Source organism: Oreochromis aureus, linkage group 22, assembly GCF_013358895.1.
Source record: "Oreochromis aureus strain Israel breed Guangdong linkage group 22, ZZ_aureus, whole genome shotgun sequence".
Lineage (NCBI taxonomy): Eukaryota > Metazoa > Chordata > Actinopteri > Cichliformes > Cichlidae > Oreochromis > Oreochromis aureus.
Genome location: NC_052962.1, coordinates 19,250,886 through 19,273,309, shown reverse-complemented (window position 1 = coordinate 19,273,309; position 22,424 = coordinate 19,250,886). Strand labels below are relative to the sequence as shown.

Here is a 22,424-nt window from a genome sequence, read left to right as displayed (position 1 = left end):
AGCGCAGACAGCCGACCAATCCGGTGAAAGCTCTCTGCGTGACAGTTAGTGCTGCGCATGCGCAACACGCTTTTCCCTTTGGCAGCAACAACAACACAGAGAACGAACCAGTCAGTCTCGCCCCTCCGCTGTCGGCAGCAGCATCATTGTCCCCGCCGGGTCCGGTGGCAGAGAGGATGGTCCAGCGGAACCGCAGCCGGGGATGCGAATGACAGTCAGAGGATAATGGCCCTGGATGTACGCAAGTTTCCGAATGAAGTAGTGACCAAGTGAGACGACCGTGTAAGTAGAGCGGCGGAGATGCTGCCCGGCTGTAGGTAGTTGAGGCTAACATATCTCGCTAACGTTAACCTGAGACAGGCAAAGAGACGCTTTGCTAGCGTCGGTAACAGCAGAAAGGTAAGCTGCACTGGGTGTTAACGCTTCCCAGCGGCGCCGCCACAGCCTGCGAAAACGTTAAAACTACCGGCAAAGCGTTTTGTTCGGCAGCATTACAGAAACTACACACCTACCACTCGCTTCCCAGTTGAGGTAGTAATTCAAGCAGACTGTACGGGTGTTGAACAAAGGAGCTTTAACCGAGGGGCCGCATGGACACAAACATGCAGAGAGAAGTCGGCCACTGTTTGTTTTGTGCTCCATTTCATGCTGACACACTTCGGAGACACCCACACGAGGTCTGACCTGAATATTTAGCCGATATACGGCGACCCAGCTAATTTTGGTAAAATGCCCAGGTGCTAGTGAAGTCAGTCGCGCTGTATTATCGTATTATTTTCATTATTATTAATGTTGTAACGCAGCTTCTGCCTTTGACTCACAAGTTTTATGCCCCTTTTAACGACCAGACATTGTCCCGCAGCAGTTTATAGAGCGGCTTGATTGCCCAGAGTTTGGCTGAGGTTTTACCACTGACGTGTTACAGCTGACAGCAACTTTTGATAACAGCAGCAACACTCCAGTGGCTGTCATGTTTTATGTGTGTTTGATTGTTTTTTCATTTAAAGCGATCGCTTTAAATTAGGCTTGTGAGATGGTGGCAGGTTGAACGTAAATGCTTTGATCCTCTTTGAATTTACTTTCAGAATAGTCTGCAGCACATTTAGGTAAAACCTAAAAATCAGAGGAACGTAAGATTGACAAATTCAAGAAATCCTCAAAACAAAGTGTGTGTGTGTGTGTGTGTGTGTTTTCAGAACAGCTTCAGGACTGGCTGTAAAATGCTCTGGAAGGCCCGCCATCCCTCCAGCTTTGATGAACATGATAATGGTTTTTGACAGATATTTGTTGCATCAGTCCAAAATTTCTTCTAATGGGTGTTTCAGTTGGACTTAAATAATATTATTATCATTTTCATGCATATTAAACTGTTCAGTGACCCAGTGTGCCCTACAAATGGTTGCATTGTCATCCAACCCACCACCAACATAACCAAGCAACTTGATCCCCATACTATAGGGGAAAGAGGGTATGGTTTTTCCTTTTAAGCTGTCGCCTAACAGGACTGACTGAAACCCAGCATTGAATGCCTGTTTTGTAATTAGATCTCAAATGATTAGTCAGTTATTGGATCAGCAGAAAAATAATCCACAACTCGGTCACTCAGCCAAACACTGCCATGTTCTGTCTTCTCTAAAATTCAGATTTGCTGGTATGAATGCTATTATAAATCAGTGGTCAGTAAGGACAGTCCTTTTTATGTCATCTTACAATTTATGACACTGAAACAACAGTTTTTCACTCTTCTGTCATTTTATAGACCAAGGATGAGACTAGACTGCTAATAAATAAGTTAAAAAATAACTGCTAGTCAAAATCCTAATGACATTAAATCTTGTTTAATATTAAGTAATTCATTCGTCTATAAAAAAAAGTCAGCAAAAAGCAATCCATTACTTGTTTTGTTGCAATAGTTGCAGACTCTTTCCAAACTTTCACCATAAATTGCTTTGTTTGCATGATTTGGTCTAAATGGGGGTGTCTTGCTGACTGGGTTTCCGAGAAGCTCGAGCACCATGACTGAGTCCTTGTTAGTGGGAGTCATCTGACGGGATTCATGTGTTTAGGATTCTTGAGCTCATGAGTCATTACGTCACAACTATCGCATTGCCTAAAATGGGGAAGACCATATGTATCGGAGGCCTGTTCTGAGTAGCTCTGTGGTATGAGGCTAACTAAATATTGTTGACTTTCAAGCGTGATTCATAAAACATGCCTCTGAAATTCAGCCTAGCAGATGAGTGCCAAGTTAACAAGCAGTGGAACACTTACTGTGCCTCAGTTCCACCGCACCATCGAATGACGTGTAATAAAGTCAATAGCTGCGCTCCCACTGTGAACAGCGGCACTTGTGATCCCTGGAATTCCAAAATTCCTTCATGTCCAAACTTCCTGTCCTTATTTAGTATGAGAGACACAGAGGGAGGTACGTGGAGATGTGAAGTGAACTGGAAGTAAACCAGCATGCACAAAACAGAGCCAAACAGACAGACTGACCTATTAACTACAGTCCCCACCACCACCACCACCCCCCACGGCCCCCTCCACGACCTCCCTCCAGATATACACAAACACACACAAGATCCGGTCTGCTGCGTGCATCACGAGAGAACTTGCAGTGGCTATTATTCACCGGTCTGTCAGTGTGTATTTTTCCTGTCTGTGTCCCTTTCTGTCACAGCAAAGAAAGGGGAGGCAGTCAGCCATGTTATTCAAATGTTCCAGAGCCCGGCCAGCCAGCGGCCAACTGTAGCCAGGCTCAAAAGAGGCTCTTTGTGAAGGCCAGACAGATGGCTATAGAATGAAGACTGTAATGATACCCTCAACAGCGCAATACACACAGAGACCCATGCACTCATTACACAGTCCACTCATTACAGCATGTAATACCGTGTGTTAAAGGCACACCAAACTGTGTAAGTGTTTGTGAGTAAGAGAGAGAAAGAAGGAGAGGTGGAGAAGACAAGGACATCAAGCGGAGATAATGTACAATATGTGAAAGGACAGAGAGTGTTTGTTTGTCCCATATCTCTCATCTCTTATATTGCTTGTGATATTAAAAAAAAAAAAAAAGCTTTCCAGGCCAATAAAATATCTTTTTTGTTTTTTTTAAGGAAATGGTGGGAATCCAGCGGTTATATTTTGATAACCTGTGAATCTGCAGTAGGTTTATAAGCTGTTGCTGGGAGAGTAAGCTCTGCTGGGGCAGCCATAGCTGTGACGCTTGTGCTTCTTTGGTTTAGCGGCTGAGGGGCAAAGTAAAACTGGTTTGGGTCCAGCATGTTAGTGCTGCATGGTTTAACACACTCTCAGAGTCTCAGTAGCAGAAAAGCATGTAAACAGTGGAAGACATGCAGAATTTTTTTTATTTTTATCTTACAACAGTGACTTAACTGGACACACAGAATGGTCAGCTGTGGTAATATCGACCGTGTCTTTCATCAACCGACTACCAAATCAATGGCTTGGATATCATCAACCTTCCCCTCTGGCCTGGCCTCTTTATAATTGTCTTTTTTTTCTGTCCCTCTATTTGCTTCTCTATTTTCTATAAAATGGCATCTGTCCATCTAACTAATCAATGAATGGACTCATTTGATTGTTTGCCTGTTTTCATCTGCTCTTATTCCTTCTTTCCACCTTCATTTTCTCTCTAATCAATTCCCACCTTTCTCGTCTTTGCAGGGAAGGAAACGCTGAACCATGTTGCTCTAAGTCGTGACCTGTGGAGTACGGGGGGGAGGAGAAAGAGGAGGAGGAGGACGAGAGGAGTAGTGAGGCATTGGTGGCAGCTTCGTTTTAGGTGGCTGTTTGCGAGCCCGAAACGATGGGAAACACAGCCACCAAGTTCCGCAAGTCCCTTGTGAACGGTGACGAGGCCCTGGCCTGGCAGCTGTACGAGGGCAACCCTCAGTTCAGGGACGGTCTGGACCCAAACGCATCGTATGGAGAGCAGTACCAGCACAACACACCCATGCACTATGTGTGCCGCCACGCCATGACACGTCTGCTCAGGTAAAAGTCAGTCTCACGCAATGCAGCAGTTATCCAGTGCAGTTAGGAGGGCAGTGAGTCATGTTAAATTGAATAACAATTAGCAGCATGTCAGATTTAAGACATTTCTGAGAATCACCATATCTGTAATTGCCTTTGATGGCAAGAAAGGCCACTTAATGTGCGGAGGCCCAAAGACGCCAGTTGCATATATACTGTAAGATTATGTAAATGATGTTACAGGAAGCGGGGAAAGTGCATTAGCCATGAGGAGCCGTGGAAATAAAATGTAGTTAGACCCTTAAAGGCACTTACTTTGTAAGATATAAAACTGCAAGCCACCATCTCAAAAATGACCAACTGCTTGAATGAGCACTTCTGAGAGTCTTGTTAAAGGTTCTAATTTTATTTTTTATTTTTTTTAAATACGCAATGAGTTCACGGGACCTGTTATCAGAACTGCTATTTCTAAGCTGACTGTGCACACAACAGCTGTTTTCTCTGTCATTGTTTTGTGTTATTCAGCACAGAAGAAAACTTGGCTTAAGTATTGCTCCTCTGCTGTCTTTGAAATGAAGAGCTGGTCCTCCTGGATTTGTTAGGCCTCAGTCACGCAGACCTCGAGACTGATTGCTGCTCCCCTGGTAACTGCTGGTCGCTAGGGAAAAATGTTATTCCCTGACTGGTTGGCGAGTGGTTGCTGGAAATTGATCGCAAAGAGGGTGCTGCATTGAAAACCTCTTTGTGATTACTCTGGTTGATAGCAGATTGCCTGTAGTTTGCGTGGAAGATGCCGACTTGTCTGTAAACACTTGGTATTTACTCTTAAGAGCTGTAATGTCACTTGAGAGTGCGTCACAAACCAGAAGTGGAGAATGTAGCCTTCTGTGTAAAAGTTGTACAATCACCATTCCAGACACAGAAACTGCACAGCCCTATATATACAGAAAGAGCAGTGGATGGCGGGGATGGTCTCCGTCTGTCAGTCTCACTTCGCATCGAACGTCTCACAGTTTAACTGCCACTTTGCAAGTGTTTGCAGACAAATTGGCATCTTTCATACAAACTACAAGCGATCACACAAACCTGCTAGCAACCAAAGTGGTTGAAAAGTGGTTGTCAGTGCAGCATCCTCTTCATTTCACCTATCAAAAACCAGCAGCCTTAAGCTACCGCTTGCCAACAAATTTTTCCTTTGTGAACGGTGGTTGACCAGATGGTCACTGACCAATCTCTAGGCCTGTGTGATTGAGGCCTTAGGTGGTTCCTCTATAAATCAGACACTGAGCTGCTTGTGGTCTAAGCAGGACTAGCTTCCAGCATCTGTCCGCCTTTAGTTGTTCGACAGATTAACACTTCCTGGATGTTTGCTGCAGGCTAACGAGTTGTCATAAACTCAAGTAGCACTCATGCTCTGCTACCGTGCTGCTTGCTCTACTCTGCCTCGCCTGCTTGCTCTCTCACATGCACGCACACACGCAGCAAGCCGCAAAATGAAATCTGGTGAGAGAAATTACATAGAAACTAGCGAGACATTCACACTATAGTGAAGTCAAAGACAAGCACAATAACCTGGTAAATAAAGTAACTAAAACATTTTTTTTAGCTTCACTGACACATTTCTTGCTTCTTGTTTATACATTTTTGCATCAGCACGAAGCTTCCTAATGTCTGAAAATACAGCTGTTAAGGTCATCTCATGTAAAGCTTCATAGACTTCACAGAGTATGTGGAGCAAACTTGTATTACAACTTTGAGAAGTTGATAAGGATGCTGGAGAAGCAGATCTGATCTAAGGGTTTCTGGGAATAGTGTGTTTCCAGTACTATGCAAGTCTTACTGGGAAATTCCATCCGCTTTTGTGTACATTCCTTTAAAGCTCTTTCTTGTGAGTCTCTCTGCTTAATGAAGTGCGGTGCTAAATCACTACAGTTCCTCTTTAGGAGTATTAAAAGATTTGAATTCATTGCATGGCTATTGTGCTGTGAGGAGTTTCACCGCCTGCACACTTTCTCAAAACAAGAGTTCGCAGAAATAGACAGGCAGCACCATCAACAGCAATCAAGTCAACAGACTGACAAAAACCAAAGAGTCACTAAGTCAAACACAGCCTTAAGAAAAGGGGTCAAACTATAGAAAAATATAGCAAGCAGCACACCAGTGGGCCTTTGTTACCTCCTGCAGAGATAATCAAGCTGCTGGCCTTGACCATGACAGCTGATTCAGTGACTCAGTAGTCTTCCTCCTCTCCTCCTCCTCCTCCTTCTCACATTTGTCCTCTCTCTTAGCCTTTCTTTCCATGATTACGGGGGGTCGCGGGGTGGAGAGGGGGGTGCATTATCTGTGTATCTGCATGTGTGCACACGGCCGTGTGTGTTTAAAGGAGGTGGAAAAAAACTGAGACTCCGCAACTGCTTAATGCGTCTGAGAATATAACACAGTGAATCAATCCGTGTGCTATTTGTGTTCCTTCCTACTAACCTATAATGGGCCAGGGAGGCGTGCTGAACACAGCGCTCGGCTCCTGATAAGCATCAGAGGAAAGGCTTCTTTGTTCCAGCAGTTCAGTTGGACAGTGGCAATAGAGAGACGACCGAGAAATCTCAGACAAAATAAAGACTCACAGAGGACGAGCGTGGGCTGCTGGATGGAGAGTCTGTTTCAGATTATTTTTAACACGTATCTGCTTCGTGTTTATTCGCTCTCTGCTAGTCGTCTCTGTGGGTCGAATTGGCAAGTAATCCCGTGAGAAGTGCAAACTGGAAAATCTCAAGTAGACCTATTACTGGAAAACTGGGTGTAGTTCAGGAAGTGTAACCCTTCCTCCACGACAAGTCGCAGGAAAAAATATGTAAATAACAACTCTGACGTCATTGTGAACAGTTTGTTTTTCTTTTGTTGAAAGAATCAAAAGAGTCAATTTGAACTGCCGGCTTCATTTATTTTTTTATTTATATCTTGGACGCATTGAGTCTCCTCAAGCTGATTTGCTTTTCAGCCACGTGTAGGACAAAGTAGTTAGTTTTAACGCTCCGCTGAGGTTTCCTGCCCTCCACTAATAACTTCACAGCAACAACACAAAACATGTGACCTCCCCACAGCCTGCTTATATTAGGGCCATCCATCCTGAACATCGGGATTTGTGCATGTATATGTGTGTAGAGGTGGTGGTGGAGGGGGTATTGGGTTGGAGTTGGGAGGGAATAATTAGTGATTATTGCTGTGCGGATGAATTGGCAGTGCACTGTCATTAGAGAGAAGCTGCAGGGGCTTGTGGCTGACAGGATAAGAGGGTCAAAAGTGGAAAAGCAGGGCAGCAGTGGAGGAATAGACTGAAGGACTACACACTGAGAAACTTCAAATTCAGAAGCATCGACTGCCATGTCCAAATTGTGCAAGAGAGGGCGAGGCTTTACAGAATCTTTTCAGCTGGTGTCCTTACAATTGTAAATCCTGTGACATCCTATTTTTTTTCTTCTCCTTTTATTGGATTTGCATTAGAGAGAGTCATTTCATGTGCAACACTATTTGTGCTGTGCCGCTGATGAAAAAGAATCTGGGTTTTTCCTCTCTGGCTTTATCGCAAATAGGAAGGTGTGGGGGAAAAAAAACAAAAAGAGACTGTGGTTTTTAAAATGTAAAAAGAAACTTGAAAAGGGGGAAATGTGCTGAGGCATATAAAAGAGTGGAGAGGTAATCAGTAAATGGAGGTTTCCACAGACATAAAGCAGGGGAAAACTATTTTACTAAACAGAACTGCAGCTACAGTCTTACTCCCAGAGCAACTGGCACATCCATCACCCGCTAAGTGTGTGTGTTTGTGTGCGTGCGTGTGTGTGTGTGTGTGTGTGTGTGTGTGTGTGTGTGTGTGCGCGCACACCCGTCAGCCAGCATGTCCATTATCTCAGAGATGTTAAACAGAAATAGTCGATATTATGCCATCTTTACCTTGTCTCTTCATTTCACTGTCCATTTTACTTCCATAATTTATCTTCCTCTTCCCTTTGACTCTGTTTCAAGCCTTCCTCCTGTTACTGTCAGTCTTTTCCTCTCTTTCCACCTCACATGTGAATACCTCTGAACCGGTTTTACCCTCTTTTATCTAATCTCTTCATTCTTGTCTGCATCATTTAGGTCCTTCCTGTTCAGCAAAGAAGGAAACCCCAACAAGCGCAATGTGCACAATGAGACTTGCCTGCATGTGCTGTGCCAAGGCCCACAGATCCTGCTGCTGCCAGAGGGAGCGCTGTCACCACGACTGGCCAGACCACAGAGGGATGAGCAGCGCCGTGCAGACTGCCTGCAGGTACAGACGCACAAGCGGGGGGGCAAATATAGATTAGTGTCTACGCTTGCATGGCAGTGGGAATAAACTGCATTCTATGAAGCCACAGCTGATAACAAAGCATGTGGTGTGTCTTTCCATTACCAGATGATCCTGAACTGGACCGGGGCCAGGCTAGAGGGAGGCCAGTACGAGAAAGCTAATGTTAACGCCACTGACAACCACCACAGCACCTGTCTGCACTATGCTGCCGCTGCAGGCATGAAGAGCTGTGTGGAGGTGAGACAAAGTCTTGGACGCTGTTCAAACTCCAGGGTTTTTGATGCATATGAAAATGTTTGGAGTCCAACAAAGAGGTTTTGACCTTCAACCAAAGGTGAAAACCAGGGCAGTGCTTAAAAAATAATAATTTAACCCTTTTTTAAAATGTGGTTTAGTTGATTCAAAGTTAAAATACACTTTTTGAATATGAAGTGGTTGTAATGACAGTAAAATACAGATACTTCTGTTAAGTAACAGACTCTTTTAACCCTGTATGAATGCTTGCGTGTGTAGTCACTACCCAGAGGTCAGTTTAAGTTCAAATCCTATTTTCTCTGCGGGTGATCTGTATTTTATGTAACTGGAACAGTCAAATAATCTGCAATCCAATGATTTTGAATTATGCCAACTCCTGGTATATCTGCTTTGTATTTTACCAGCTCAAACGAGCACTTAGGCAGAAAATTAACCTTTTCTGGAATAAAGGTTTGCATAAATCTCACATGTAAAAAAACACTTTTCCGTTGGCTTCTCCATCCTTCCTTCAACTTTTCTTGATGTATACTTACCAAAAACTGTCTTTTGACTCCTGTTGATTTTAATCTCTTTTACTGTTTGCCTTTGCTCCTCTTGTAATTTTTTTTCATCTCTTCCCCTTTCCCATATTTTTGGTTTCCTGTCCTGTTGTTTTCTCATCTTCCCCTTTGTGTTCCTGCTGTTTGCTCCCATTGTCTTTGCCTCTTCCTTCCTCTGCGTCATTTGTTGAAAGTGCCTTAATTTCTTGTTTCTCTCTATTATCTATTTCTCCCCTCTTTCTCCCCTTCCTTTTGTTGCCTCGTCCCTCCTCTAGCTGCTGATCCAGAGTGAGGCGGACCTTTTTGTGGAGGACGAAGACAAGCTGACGCCATGCGATCACGCCGAGCGGCACCACCACACCGAGCTGGCCCTCAGCCTGGAGTCGCAGATGGTTTTCTCCTCCTCTTCAGCTCAGCAGTCGCACACAGACGCACATGGTGAAACCAACCTGCTGCAGTACAAGGAGGTGAGACCGTGGTTACCCGATCTAGGGTTTCCCTGCTGGCCTAAGTTATTTTTAAGCTTTTTAGTCACTGTTGCGTCTTTTAAACATTTGCTTGACAAGGAATATCCTCAGTGTGCACAAGCATGTTCATTTAGATCTTATGATTACATTTTTGCATAGAAAACAACTCTTGTGTACAAATTCAAACAAGAATTGAAATATTTATCAGATTTAAGGTTTGACTTTTTATTTTATGAAGATAATGAGGACTGGTAAATGTATGACAATAATGTGATTACACCAGATTACTCTTTAAGTGGAGCATTTCCAGCCCTATTTTCACTTTTGGACTATATCTATGGTAGGGTTTGGTGATAATGGAGGAAAAAAAATACTGAATAGCAGGTTATCTGTGATTGCAGCGTGCAGGCAGCAGCATTTATTAGTGCAAATGAAATGAACAGCATTTTCCATTCTTCTTTTTCATTAAGTTACTGTCATTGATTCAGAGCAGCAGCAAGATGAACGTACAATAGCAGTGACATGGCATAAGCACAAAAATATCTTGGGTCAAGCTTTTTAACCAGTTGCTTAAAGCCCTCATTTACCACCATATAAATGCATCAGTAATTTCCATCCACAGCTTGGTCTTCTTGTCATATGGAGTGCAGCTAGTGAGCGCTCCAGCGGGACTCGGTGCAGTCATTTGTTTAAGTTTTGATTGCTAGTATCTGCTCCTCGCATTTCTTCATAGCCTGGTTGTACTCAATGGTTTGTTTTGCCTCAAGTGGTGAAACAAATTTGTTTGTTTCTTGCATATTTTGCAAAGTACTGTAGTGGCTCCTTTTTTAGGTACTGAATTGTTATCAGAGAATGACACGTAGCTTTCGCTCTCAGACGTGTCTCCTTGTCTGTGTTGTTGCACAATGAGACAAGCCCAGAATTTATACCGGTATTATTGCCATTATATGATATGGCACAGCTCTAATCAAGGATAGCTTTGCTTAATTCACAGTACAGAATAATCTGTATTTATTTTATGTTTGTGCAGCACTTAAGCTCATCCACTGCCTGGAACAAGCTGTTTTAGCTCCTATCTCTTTAAGACCGCTTTCTTCTGAGTGGTTGCCCATCGTGACCAAAAAAACAAAACGGCGAGGAGCTTGTGTCTCACAGTCGGAGCTGCGTGCCTCAGATGACCATATTGAGAATTGTTATCAGTTTCCACTGATATCCTAAAGATCCAAGATTAGGCGCTCTGTCCGTGAAGCAGAGCGTTTATGGCGATCTGAATCCTGAGCTTTAGGCTTACACGGATTACTTACACGCACGTTGACCTCATTATTTGAAACTTTGGACATCAACATAAGCGTTTATCATTGTAACATGAATATGACAGAAAATAAGAAGCGTAAGCATAGCAGGTGAAGATAAAGAGGTAGATGGTTGCCCTCATGAACTCGTACAGTGTGTTTATTTTTCAGATTCAAGGCTATATATCTTGAGGTCACCATTGCTAATCTGTGTAGATTAAAACAATCTGGGGGCGAAATGTGCTGTCTGTATTTTGAAGGTCATGTATGTGATTTTGTTTCAACACTGTCTAACCTGAACTGTACGTAGTGTTTTGTGTTTGCATTTGTGCAGACACTGAGCAGATTGTTTATAGATTTTCAGAATATTTCTACTCAGTGTCACCAGCTTCTTGGCCAAATTGTCCCTTGTTGATTTTCTCTCTTCACAATCCACAACTTACAGTGGTTCTTACACATATATAGTAATACACAGTTCCACCCACACACACACACACACACACACACACACCACGTCTCTCAGAGTCCCAGTTAAACCGAGGTCACCAGCACAGCTGTATAGCTGCGGCTGCTGCCAGCTGATAGCATTTTGATCTTCCTTCCTGCAGCCAAATCCATGCTAATACTTAATCTGTCTCACCCACCTCCACCCCCAACCGCCCCACATCCCAGTCCTTTTTATCGTTTCCACATTATTGTTTTCATTTCTTTTCCCATATTTCAGTCTTATATATTTTTTTGTTTCCATCTTTCACCTTCCTTCTGACTGTTTTTCTCTTTCTCTTCCTAACATTTCTCCCCCTCTGTATCCTCTCAGCCTTACGAGGGGTTGAAGATTCAGGATCTGCGCAGGCTGAAGGACATGTTGATTGTAGAGACAGCCGACATGCTGCAAGCCCCCCTCTTCACTGCAGAGGCCCTGCTTCGAGCACATGGTTTGTCATAAAGTTGACGTTCATACGTGACCTTAAGTAACCCTTGGAGCGCTGTTGTCACGATGCATGCGTTTGTCTCAATCTTTCTAATTACGTTTGACTTGCTCAGACTGGGACAGAGAAAAGCTTCTGGAAGCCTGGATGTCCGACGCTGAGGGCTGCTGCCAGCGCTCTGGTGTCACCATGCCGACCCCACCGCCTAGCGGGTACAACGCCTGGGACACCCTGCCCTCACCCCGCACTCCTAGGACCCCACGCTCTCCCCTCACTCTCACTCTCACTTCTACCACCGACAGCTGCCTCACGCCTGGAGAGGAGGGCCTGGCCATGGTGAGCAGTGGTGATATATGTTAATATAAGTACATCAGTCATTCATGATGAAAAATAGATCATGTATGAGGGCATATTTAGTAAAGTACAGGGTAGACTCTTTGTGCTCTTTCTTTTTGTAGGTCGAAAAAGATGTCTCACTTATCTGATGGTTGCAGGTTAATGTCTAATCCTACTAAAAAGGGGGTCAAGGCCATCAGCAGTAATTCTTTGTCATTCCATATAAGCATTAGCCTCTGGTTTACTGTCAGTCTTAAGGAATTCTGCCTGAAAATCAACGTTGAGGTTTTCTGTTAGGTTTTCAGAATGTTTGAACTGTGAGGTGGAACATTTGCAGAATAAGATAAAAGCTGTTTGGGCCATAGAAGAAATGCCAGAGAGTCTGATATGGCTAAAGTACAACAGTCCAGCAATCTGTGGCCTCAAAAGTACGTTTAACTCAAAGACAAGATGTTCTGTCTTTGAGTTAATCAAAGACAGAACATCCTGAACTGGTTCTGTTATTGTGTTTCTCCTCTGTGCATGAGGATGGAAATGACATGTCAAAGAGAAGTAATCTTATCAACAGAATAAAAATAATTTGAAATCATGTGACTGATCTCCTCCGTCCCCCTGCAGTGTGGAATCTGTCTCTGCTCCATCTCAGTCTTTGAGGACCCAGTGGACATGTCCTGTGGCCACGAGTTCTGCAGAGCCTGCTGGGAAGGGTACGCGCATGAACCTTCAGTGTGTAAGCGTGTGTGTTTTTTTATTGAAGCAGATGTGTTTTTAGCTCAGTTCTGTGTGTGTGTGTGTGTCTGTGTGTGTGTGTGTGTGTGTCTGTCTGTGTGTCTGTCTCAGGTTCCTCAATGTAAAGATTCAGGAGGGAGATGCTCATAATATCTTCTGTCCGGCCTATGAGTGCTACCAGCTGGTGCCTGTGCATGTGATAGAGAGCGTGGTTTCCAGAGAGATGGACCAGCGCTATCTGCAGTTTGACATCAAGGTAGAAGTCAAAATAGTCGTTTGCACCTTCTCTTCAAGACTGGGCCTTTGTTTTGCTTCTTGTTGCACTATTTAGTGACATTTTCTTTGTTTCTTCAAGGTTCTCTGATTTACTTCTTCTCTGTCTGTTCTCTGACATTGTTTCCAACATCCCCGTTTGCAGGCATTTGTGGAAAACAATCCATCCATCCGTTGGTGTCCTGCAGCTCGTTGCGAGCGGGCGGTGAGGCTGACCCGACCGGGCCCAGGGGACACTGACCCATCAAGCTTCCCCCTGCTGCCCTCCCCTGCTGTTGATTGTGGAAAGGGTCACCTTTTCTGCTGGTAAGCTGCAGGATTTATGATTCAGACATGTTCATCTCACACAGCCTTCTCTTTACATGTTTTATTGACACTGTCACTGACATGTAATTTAGCAAAGCCGGACACAAGTCTGGATCTGTTACATTACAGGCTAGTGTGTTATTTAACCCAAACACCTAAATATTATAGTCATTTTATGTTCATGCAGCTGGACAAAGGCTGCTGTGTGAGCAGTAACGTCAGCATTGTGCACGCAGATTATAATGGCATGAATAAATATTGTTTTATGAAAACTACACTGTGCATACACCTTTTCTAACTTACTACGCAAAAAAGCAGTTATTGCTGTTTAATCTGAAACCACGCCAGCCAAATATGTTTTTATCAGGAACTTTTACTTCTTTCCCTCTTTTTGTTCCCGTCTCTGTTTTCTTTATTCCTAGAAACTCTTAGGATTCAGTGTTTGCTCTTATGCTTATGTAGTCTTGGTTAGCTGGATTTGACTTTATTAACTTCTCTCTTTATCTCCTGGTGTCTGCAGGGAGTGCCTTGGCGAGGCCCACGAGCCATGTGATTGTCAGATGTGGAGGAACTGGCTCCAGAAAGTCACAGAGATGAAGCCTGAGGAGTGTAAGCCTGTGCTGTTTTGTTTGTTTTACTGTAACTTTAGCTGCCCAGCAATATGGTAGTTAAGACGTCCTGACAGCTGCTCTTATCTGGATGTGCCTGTTGTATTTTATATGATACTGGCAGGTGTTTAAGTCACTAATATTTGCATAATGTGCTGGAATGTGTCTGCAGGCCAGGTGTTAGACTGCAGAGATGTTGCTAATGTGTGTGCGTCCACCTGTGTGTTTGTGTGTGCTTTCCCACAGTGGCAGGTGTGAGCGAGGCCTATGAGGATGCTGCTAACTGCCTGTGGCTGCTGACCAACTCCAAACCGTGTGCCAACTGCAAGTCTCCCATTCAGAAGAATGAGGGCTGCAACCACATGCAGTGTGCCAAGGTACACACTAAACTCTATCTGCTGTGTCTTCGTTTAAAGGCATGAATGTTGATTGCTCGGTGTATTAAAAAAAATTTCTGTATTTAATTTTATTCCTGATAAATTAACCTTGATGATTTTCTCTTTCTGTAGTGTAAGTATGACTTCTGTTGGATCTGTCTGGAGGAGTGGAAGAAACACAGCTCATCAACAGGTGGCTACTATCGCTGTACTCGCTATGAGGTCATCCAGCAGCTTGAAGAGCAGTCCAAAGAGATGACTGTAGAGGTATAAACAATCACTCGCTCATAAAATGGAGAATACACACTCAGTTTATCCCATATAAGCTTCCACTGATGTAAAATACACTTGCTGGACACTTTTTTAGGTCCAGTTTGTTAGTACCTGGTTGGACCCCCTTTCCCCCTGAAAACATTGCTCTTAGATTTTGGTCCATATTGGATGTCACCAAAATATATGATAGGGTCACACAGTTGCCTGCCCAGCTGTGATGTGAATCTCGTGTTTCACCGCATCCCAAAGATGCTCTATTGGATTGAGATCTGGTGACTGTGGAGGCCACTTGAGCTGAGTAAACTCATGTTCAAGAAAGCAGTTTGAGATGATTTGACCTTTGTCACAAGGTTCATTATCCTGTCGGAAGTGGCAATCAGAAGACGCTTACATTGTGGTCATATAGGGATGGAGCAGCTGTGGTGTTTAGACGATGGTTATTTGGTACTAGGGGGCCTCCACACCATTAAATGACCAACACCAGCCTGAATTGTTGATACAAGCCAGGATGGATCCATGCTATCATGTTATTTTTGACTTTGTCATCGGCAGCAGAAATTGGAACATATCAGACCAGGCAACATTTTTTCAATCCTCTGTCAAATTTCACTGAGCATGTATGTTTCCTGTTCTTAGGTCTTCTGCATATCGTAGTTGTTATCGCTGTTGTGTTCCTATCAGCTCATGGCAGTGTGCCCTTTTTCCTCTGACCTCTAGGATCTACAGGGCATTTTCACCTAGAGAACTGCTGCTCACTGGATATTTTCTCTTCTTACTCTCTGTAAACCTTGAAGTAGATCAGCAGTTTCTTAAATACTCAGACCAACAACAACACCGCGTTCCAAATCACTTTAATCACCTTTCTTCCTCGCTCTTATGCTCAATTTGAACTTCAAATGGTTGTCTCGACCCTGTCTACATGCAGTGAGTTGTTTCCATGTGATTGGCTGATTAGATATATACATAGCAGCTAAATAGATATAGCTGAGTGAGTCTGTATTCACACAAATATACAAGTTGTTCAGTCTCTTTCACTGAGTACAGTCAGTGAACACACACACACACACACACACACACACACACACACACACACACACACACACACACACACACACACAGAGGAGTTTAAATGAAGTGGGAGTTGTTTTTTTACAGGCAGAAAAGAAGCACAAAAGTTTCCAGGAGCTGGACCGTTTCATGCACTACTACACTCGCTTCAAGAACCATGAACACAGTTACAAGGTAATACACTTGACAGATACGTTCATAACGATGCAAACCTCGCCCAAAAATCTAAAATGCTTCCAGAGAAACATCTCGTGATCATTTGGTGTGTGTATTCTCTCTTCTCTCTGTGTGTGTTAGTTGGAACAAAAGCTGCTAAAAACGGCTAAAGAGAAGATGGAGCAGCTGAGCAGGGCCTTCATTAGCCGTAAGTGTCCTGCACTGATCTCATGAAAAGGATTTAAAAGAAGTCTGAGTAAACTGCTTGTCAGCTGCAAGCCATTTGCCCGAGAATAGCATATTTGTTTTTGCCAAAGCGCAAATAGATCATGTCTTTCAGACTCACACCCAAGCTTTGGTGCGTCCGGGTCATAAGACATTAATCCTGTGCTCATTAAAGTCATGGCTAGCTGTAAAATGTGTGTCTTTTCTTCTGCAGGTGAAGGCACTCCCCCAGACACACGCTTCATTGAGGATGGCGTGACTGAGCTGCTGAAGACGCGGCGCGTGCTGAAGTGCTCTTACCCATACGGCTTCTTCCTCCAGCAAGGCAGCACCCAGAAAGAGATATTTGAGCTCATGCAGGTAATTTAATATATATCCAACAAGTGTGCATCCTCTGCATGAACAGGACTAACACCCCTGAAGTGCCTACAGGGATTCCTGGACTCTGTAGGAGTAAACTGTGTAGAACATAAACAAATTTTGGGGTGTATTATGGCCTTGGTGGACAGAGGACTGAGTACATCTGTTAAAATATACATGCAAAAGAGTCGGTTTAATGTTGTTTTTTCGCATTCCAGTCACACTAGATTAAAAATGGGATGGAAACCTCTTATTAGGAAAAATGAGTGATTGCGCTATTTTTGCAAGTGCAAGTACTTGATGCAACCAAGTGGTCACGCAGAGGTTGAGCAGCACGATCAACCTACCACTGTTGATTGCAAGACGATTACACAGTCTGACGGGGGGAAGACAGTGTTCAACACTTTCTTCTGTTTGTCCTCCCAGACTGACTTGGAGATGGTCGTAGAGGATCTGGCCCAGAAGGTCAACCGTCCGTACCTGAGGACGCCGTGCCATAAGATCATCAGCGCGGCCCGCCTGGTGCAGCAGAAGAGGCAGGAGTTCTTGGCATCAGTGGCCCGTGGCGTCGCTCCCAATGACTCTCCAGAGCCTCCTCGCAGGAAGTAAGCAAGCACACGCACACCACACAGAGAGACAACATGGTTCTCCTTTGGCTCAAGTTAACAAATTCACTACAAAGAGCCACTTAGAGGGATTCAGGGGATAAAGAAGTGGCGTAAGAACTTAAACTGAAGCTGAGTGTTGTTTAGTTTGCTTCAAATGTGCTTTTCTAAAAACAAAACAAAACATTGTGTGCTAACATTCATTTCAGTTACCCTGGAGGATCGTGGGATTGGGAGTACCTTGGCTTTGCTTCTCCTGAGGTAAACACAAATGCCTTCTGTCACCCCACACTCACAAACACTAACTTTTCTTTGTTCTGCTAATATCTTGGCTCATGCCTCGCTAAGGCTACTTCTAAACCTCCGCTTTAGTGACCTACTTGTGTATGAGGTTGTAGTAATGCATGACTGCGGCGGCAGCAGCTGACATAGTGTGCTTATGTGTGTTAAGATGGGAAGTCGGCACTCCGTACTGGGAGCAGATCAGAGAGAGAGACAGTCGCAGGTAATTCACCAGTTTTTTTTGGCATATTGAGGGGCGAGCATGATGGGCTGAATGTTGTTTTCTGTGCTTGAGAGTTTGAAGCTGCTGGACACAAAATAGCTCCCTCAAGTTGTCTTTTTCTTATAATAGAACTCGAATAACTCTTTGCAGGATTATGCTGACATCCAGTACCGTCGCAGACACAGGCCACGGCGCAGAGGAGACATGCTGAGTTTGCACAGCCTTAGAAGCAGCAGTAACACACCAGAGACCAGCAGGAGGAGTGACAACACAGGTGTGGCAAGCATTTTAATGCACCGTATAACTGGCTTATATAAAGTATTACAAAAAAAAGATTTTCAGATTAATACAGCATAGTGTTCGTTAATTTACTGTTCTGTATACAGCCGGTACAGGCAGTATATTTGCACACACTCTGCTCTGGACCCTGCCTATATTAATAAATTGTCTTGTCAGTGCACGAGACAACCAGTAAATGGGATTTTACTTTATTACTCCATCAGTCTGTTCCAGTCGAAGCACCCAGAGCCATCGATCACTGGGATCAATTTGTAATCAAGCCACGCACAGCAGTCCGTGCTTTAATGTGACATTTTGTGTTTCAGAAGGCACGGAGAGAGGCGAGGGTCGCAGGAGAGCGCTCGGCTCGCTCGACGAAGACGATCCCAACATCCTTCTGGCCATCCAGCTGTCGCTGCAGGAGTCGCGCCGAGAGCGAGGGCTGGAGGGAGGGATGGAGGGGAGGGTGGATCAGGAGAGAAGAGCGGCTCCAGCGGGAGACCTGGTCGATGCTGTTTTACACTCTCTCAGCACAGAGGGTCCTCCAGGAGCCAGAGGCTCATCCTTCCCCGCGTCCCACCTGGATCCTCCTCACCCGCCTAACAGGACAGACTCCACCTCCCAGCCTTCTGTATCCAGCTCCCTCCCCCTCCCTCCGCCTCCTCCCTCCCTCAGCGCAGAGCTGCTGGAGCTGGGAGACAGCCTTATGAAACTGGGGAGCATAACCACTCCTTACGACCTGGACACACACACGCAGGAGCAGCTCAGCTCACACCACACATACACACACAGTACACATGCTGCTCCTTACACCACTGAACCTGCCTGCAGCAACCCCAGCAGCCACAGACAGGACCAGAGTGCACTGACTGCCCCATATGTGCTCGATCATATCACCATCACAGACCCTCGTTATGACAGCAAAGAGCAGACTTCCTGCCATTCGAGTGCATATTTAGCCAAGGCTGAGCACGCCGCCTCCTGCCTCCCCACTCCAAACCCCGCACATCCTAGTTCCTATAACCGGGAACATGCAGCCACGTACAACAGCAACCCTAAACCAGACAGCTCCTACAACCCCTGCCCTGAACACAGCAGCTCTTACACCGCAGAGCGCCCTGCTGCCTACGCCCTCGAACGCCCCCCTAAATCAGAGCCCCAGCCCCCTACTCAGTTGTGCCTCCCATCTCCAGAGCTTGAGCCAGAGCTGCTGCTCTCACCAGTGATTCCCCCAGGGGGCCCTTTCACCCCCAGTGACCCTCAGAGCCTGGAGCCCTTGGACCCCACAGCCAGCGCTCAGCTGCTGGATAACATCATGGCCTGGTTTAACAACAACATAAACCCCCAGAATAACCCGCAGAGCCTGGCTCTCATCCCCTCCCCGCCCACCACAGAGACGGACTCCTCTCCTGACACACACACCGAGACTGAGAGCCAGACCTCCGCCCCCATCCGGCAGCCCCTGGAGGGCGAGTCGGAAGTAGGCAGAGGGTTGGCGACCGGCCCACCGGGAGCCGAGGGCGTGAAGACGTCGAGGCCGAGCACTCTGGAGCTGGAAAAAAGAGACGCTGGAGAAGAGGGTGTGGACGCAGGGTGTGTGGCTGACCTGTCGCTGGACGAAGCGCACACACACCCGCACTCACACTCCCAACATGGAAACAGTCCCGCACACACTGCCCCGGCAATGGAGAGAGACTCAGACCTCGTCCTTCAGTTAGAGGAGGACCGGTCACCTGAAGAGTGGACGGAGCAGGAACACCTAGTGTGAAAGTGACAGATATAGAGAGAAAGAGAAGGTAGAGCCGAGATAAAGAGAAAGAAAACCAATCAGAGAGAAGCACTGATGGATGATGGAAGATGTGTGATGGTGGTGCCTGTGTTTGGGGGGTGGAGTGTTTACTGTATGTATTATACTATATTTAGAGAGGACTTAAAGACCTGTGGACTCTGTCCAGTAAAGATGATGTCATACACGTTTTGATTATTTTTAAGTGCTTTTTGTCTGCTCTAAAAACAGACAAATTATTCTTTGAAGTGTTTAAACCATGAACGGAGAGCTACTGATATCATAACACAACAAAATGCTCCATGTTTTAGTTTAGTTTAGTTTTTTTTCTTATTTTAATTTAATTCCCCACCTCTTCTGTTTGTCTCCTAAGTTTGTTCAGGGTGAAGTTTTGGTGCTGTTCATGCTGAAATCCAAACTTGCCTCATTTAACTACACTTGATTCTCACACTAACCCAACCACAAGCCAGTTCAGAGCTCCAAGAGCCAAATATATGAAGATAACTGTAACTTTGGAGCCTGTTTATAGCGTGCTGTACAATCAGAGGGCCTAATTCTGATTTCTGGACCTTCATGCACACTGTGCCTGTTTGTGTTAGTGCCAATACAGTCCTGATCTTTCTCTTCAGCAGGCTGGCACAGTCTGCTGCGTAAACGTCACACTATTACAGCACCTCTCTGCACGTGAAGGTCAGAGGTCAGTCCCAGCTGCAGAGCAGCGCCCATAAAGCTGGAAGTTCAGTGGGTGCTTGTTTGCAGAGTGGATTGAGTTCTCTGGTTTTTGTTCTGTTTGGGCTTTTTTTGGGGGGGGGGGGTTGTCTTGTTTTGTTTTTTTGCTACTCGCTGCACATTTCAAATGTTTTGTATCAAAGATGCATCTTCATGTTTAATCTGCAGAGATTTACAGTGTTTTTCTGCCACTTTGGCTCAGTACTTGTGCACCAGATCTCACGTAGCACACAAAATACAGTGGGTATTAAATGAGGTAATGCATCAACCAATCAAATTAATCTGAGAATAATGATATCCAGCATTTAACCTCCTCAGATCATTCATAGTTGCTTTGATTTTAAAAAACTACAAATATCACGGAGGAAATAATTTGGCATTTTAAGCTGAAGACTGACTTCAGAATGATCCTTTACTTTATTAAACCTGATAAATAAAATACAGTCAACAGGTTTAAAGTGCTTCACACAAGTCGTCCAATTAAAATTATTAAATGTTTAACCAATTAAAAGAGTAAACAGTTAGCAGACGGTAAACTAAAATATGCTTTATCACTTTGTGCATAATCCAATGTGTTTTAAGGTTTGACTTTACACTGCAGCACATTTAAAAAAGCTGATTTTTCATAAAAAGCGAGATTTCAGCCACTTTCACAAGTTTTGTCTTCACAGAAGCTGCTGTAAACGGTTTTTATACGACTGTAAAATAAATAAATGAGAATATATTGTTAAAACGCTGCTGCGCTGATTCATGAATCTGTTTATTGTTTGGTGCTCGTGTGAGTCGGTTCTTTGAGTCGTGCGGTTTCTGAGCCAAAGCAGGCATAATAAATACTGTAAATGTGAGCACATTTTATGGTTTTATGTAACTTTTTATCATATCTTTTCCACTACCTATAGCGCCCTGCAGTGTGCTCTAATCGACGGGACGTGGGTTTGGGTTTCTACTGTATTTGATTCTTTTTATTCCTTTAATTATAGACAAGATGTTTCTTCCTGTTGAGACCAGACTTGTTGGATCTGTGTGCCTTTTTTTGTTTTGTTTTGTTTTGTTCTGATTGTATTTATCTGTTGCTATTTATTAGTGTCATTGCTTTTTAAACATGCTTCATAATGAAAGATGATGATGAAAACACTTTAATACACTGATTTTGTTTTATTCCCCCCCCCCCCGGGAGAGTCGCAGCGCCCACATTTTCAGCCCTGAATGAAAAACCTCTTTGAACCTCTCTGAAGGAATCCGCTGCTTTTCCACGATGATTAAAAAACACTTTATGTGAATGTTGACCTTTGATTTGACACCGCCTCTGAGATGTAACTGCCGGGATGTCATCAAGCCTCAAATCTTTAAACTTTATTGCCCAAATACAATGTTTACAAGGGAACTAAACACTGCCTGCTGTGATGAGGACTGATTTGGTGCTCTGGGGAGTGAAATGAGAATAAATGTGAGGATTTTAAATGTCCTTTGATGGTATGCCAGACAAATACAAAGACACCCTTTGTAAAACTCAAACTGACTCACTTAAAACTGATTTTTAAGCATTTTCTGAAACCTGAAGTGATAAAGTGAGAACTGTGAAGGTGGCTGGCTCATAGCATTGCACGAAGCCCGCTGAGATGTGAGGGCAGCTGTGACATTTCAGGCGCCGCTCCCTGAGGAAAGAGGGATTCACGTCAGTGTTTGGGCACGCACTGCGTCTTTGTTTTGCAGAAACATGCTGGCGAGTGTCGGATGTGTGGTTGGGCTGCAGAGGGACAGCGGTTAAATATTCCCTTTTTTGTATGTGTGCCGTCGATGGCGTCACACAAGCAGTTGCATTAGTGTTTATGATTTAGTGCTCCCTCATCTGACATCTTTAGAGTTTAAGAGATTGAAATTGCACTCTCATAGATTATACTTGATACATTCCCAGCTGGTCAAAAGAAAGGGTTTGATGTGTGGCCAAAACTAAAAATGAAAGTGTCAGTGCAAAGTTTACTCTCAATAAAAAGAACTGAAAGTGCA

The 22,424-nt window shown here is 44.4% G+C and overlaps 1 protein-coding gene across 1 annotated transcript; it reads left to right on the top strand.

Annotated features, from left to right (window-relative positions):
• Positions 1-74: 74 nt before the first annotated feature.
• Positions 75-22,422, top strand: LOC116312061 (ankyrin repeat and IBR domain-containing protein 1-like). Its single transcript, XM_031729405.2, has 21 exons — positions 75-282; positions 3,685-4,014; positions 8,128-8,299; positions 8,426-8,557; positions 9,390-9,581; positions 11,691-11,808; positions 11,918-12,138; positions 12,757-12,845; positions 12,979-13,123; positions 13,286-13,446; positions 13,967-14,055; positions 14,301-14,431; positions 14,564-14,698; positions 15,860-15,946; positions 16,070-16,136; positions 16,368-16,513; positions 16,940-17,118; positions 17,328-17,379; positions 17,570-17,623; positions 17,774-17,897; positions 18,229-22,422. The coding sequence occupies exons 2-21, from the start codon at positions 3,827-3,829 to the stop codon at positions 19,668-19,670; spliced, it is 3,924 nt and encodes a 1,307-aa protein (XP_031585265.1). The 5' UTR covers positions 75-282; positions 3,685-3,826; the 3' UTR covers positions 19,671-22,422.
• The last annotated feature ends 2 nt before the right edge of the window (positions 22,423-22,424 follow it).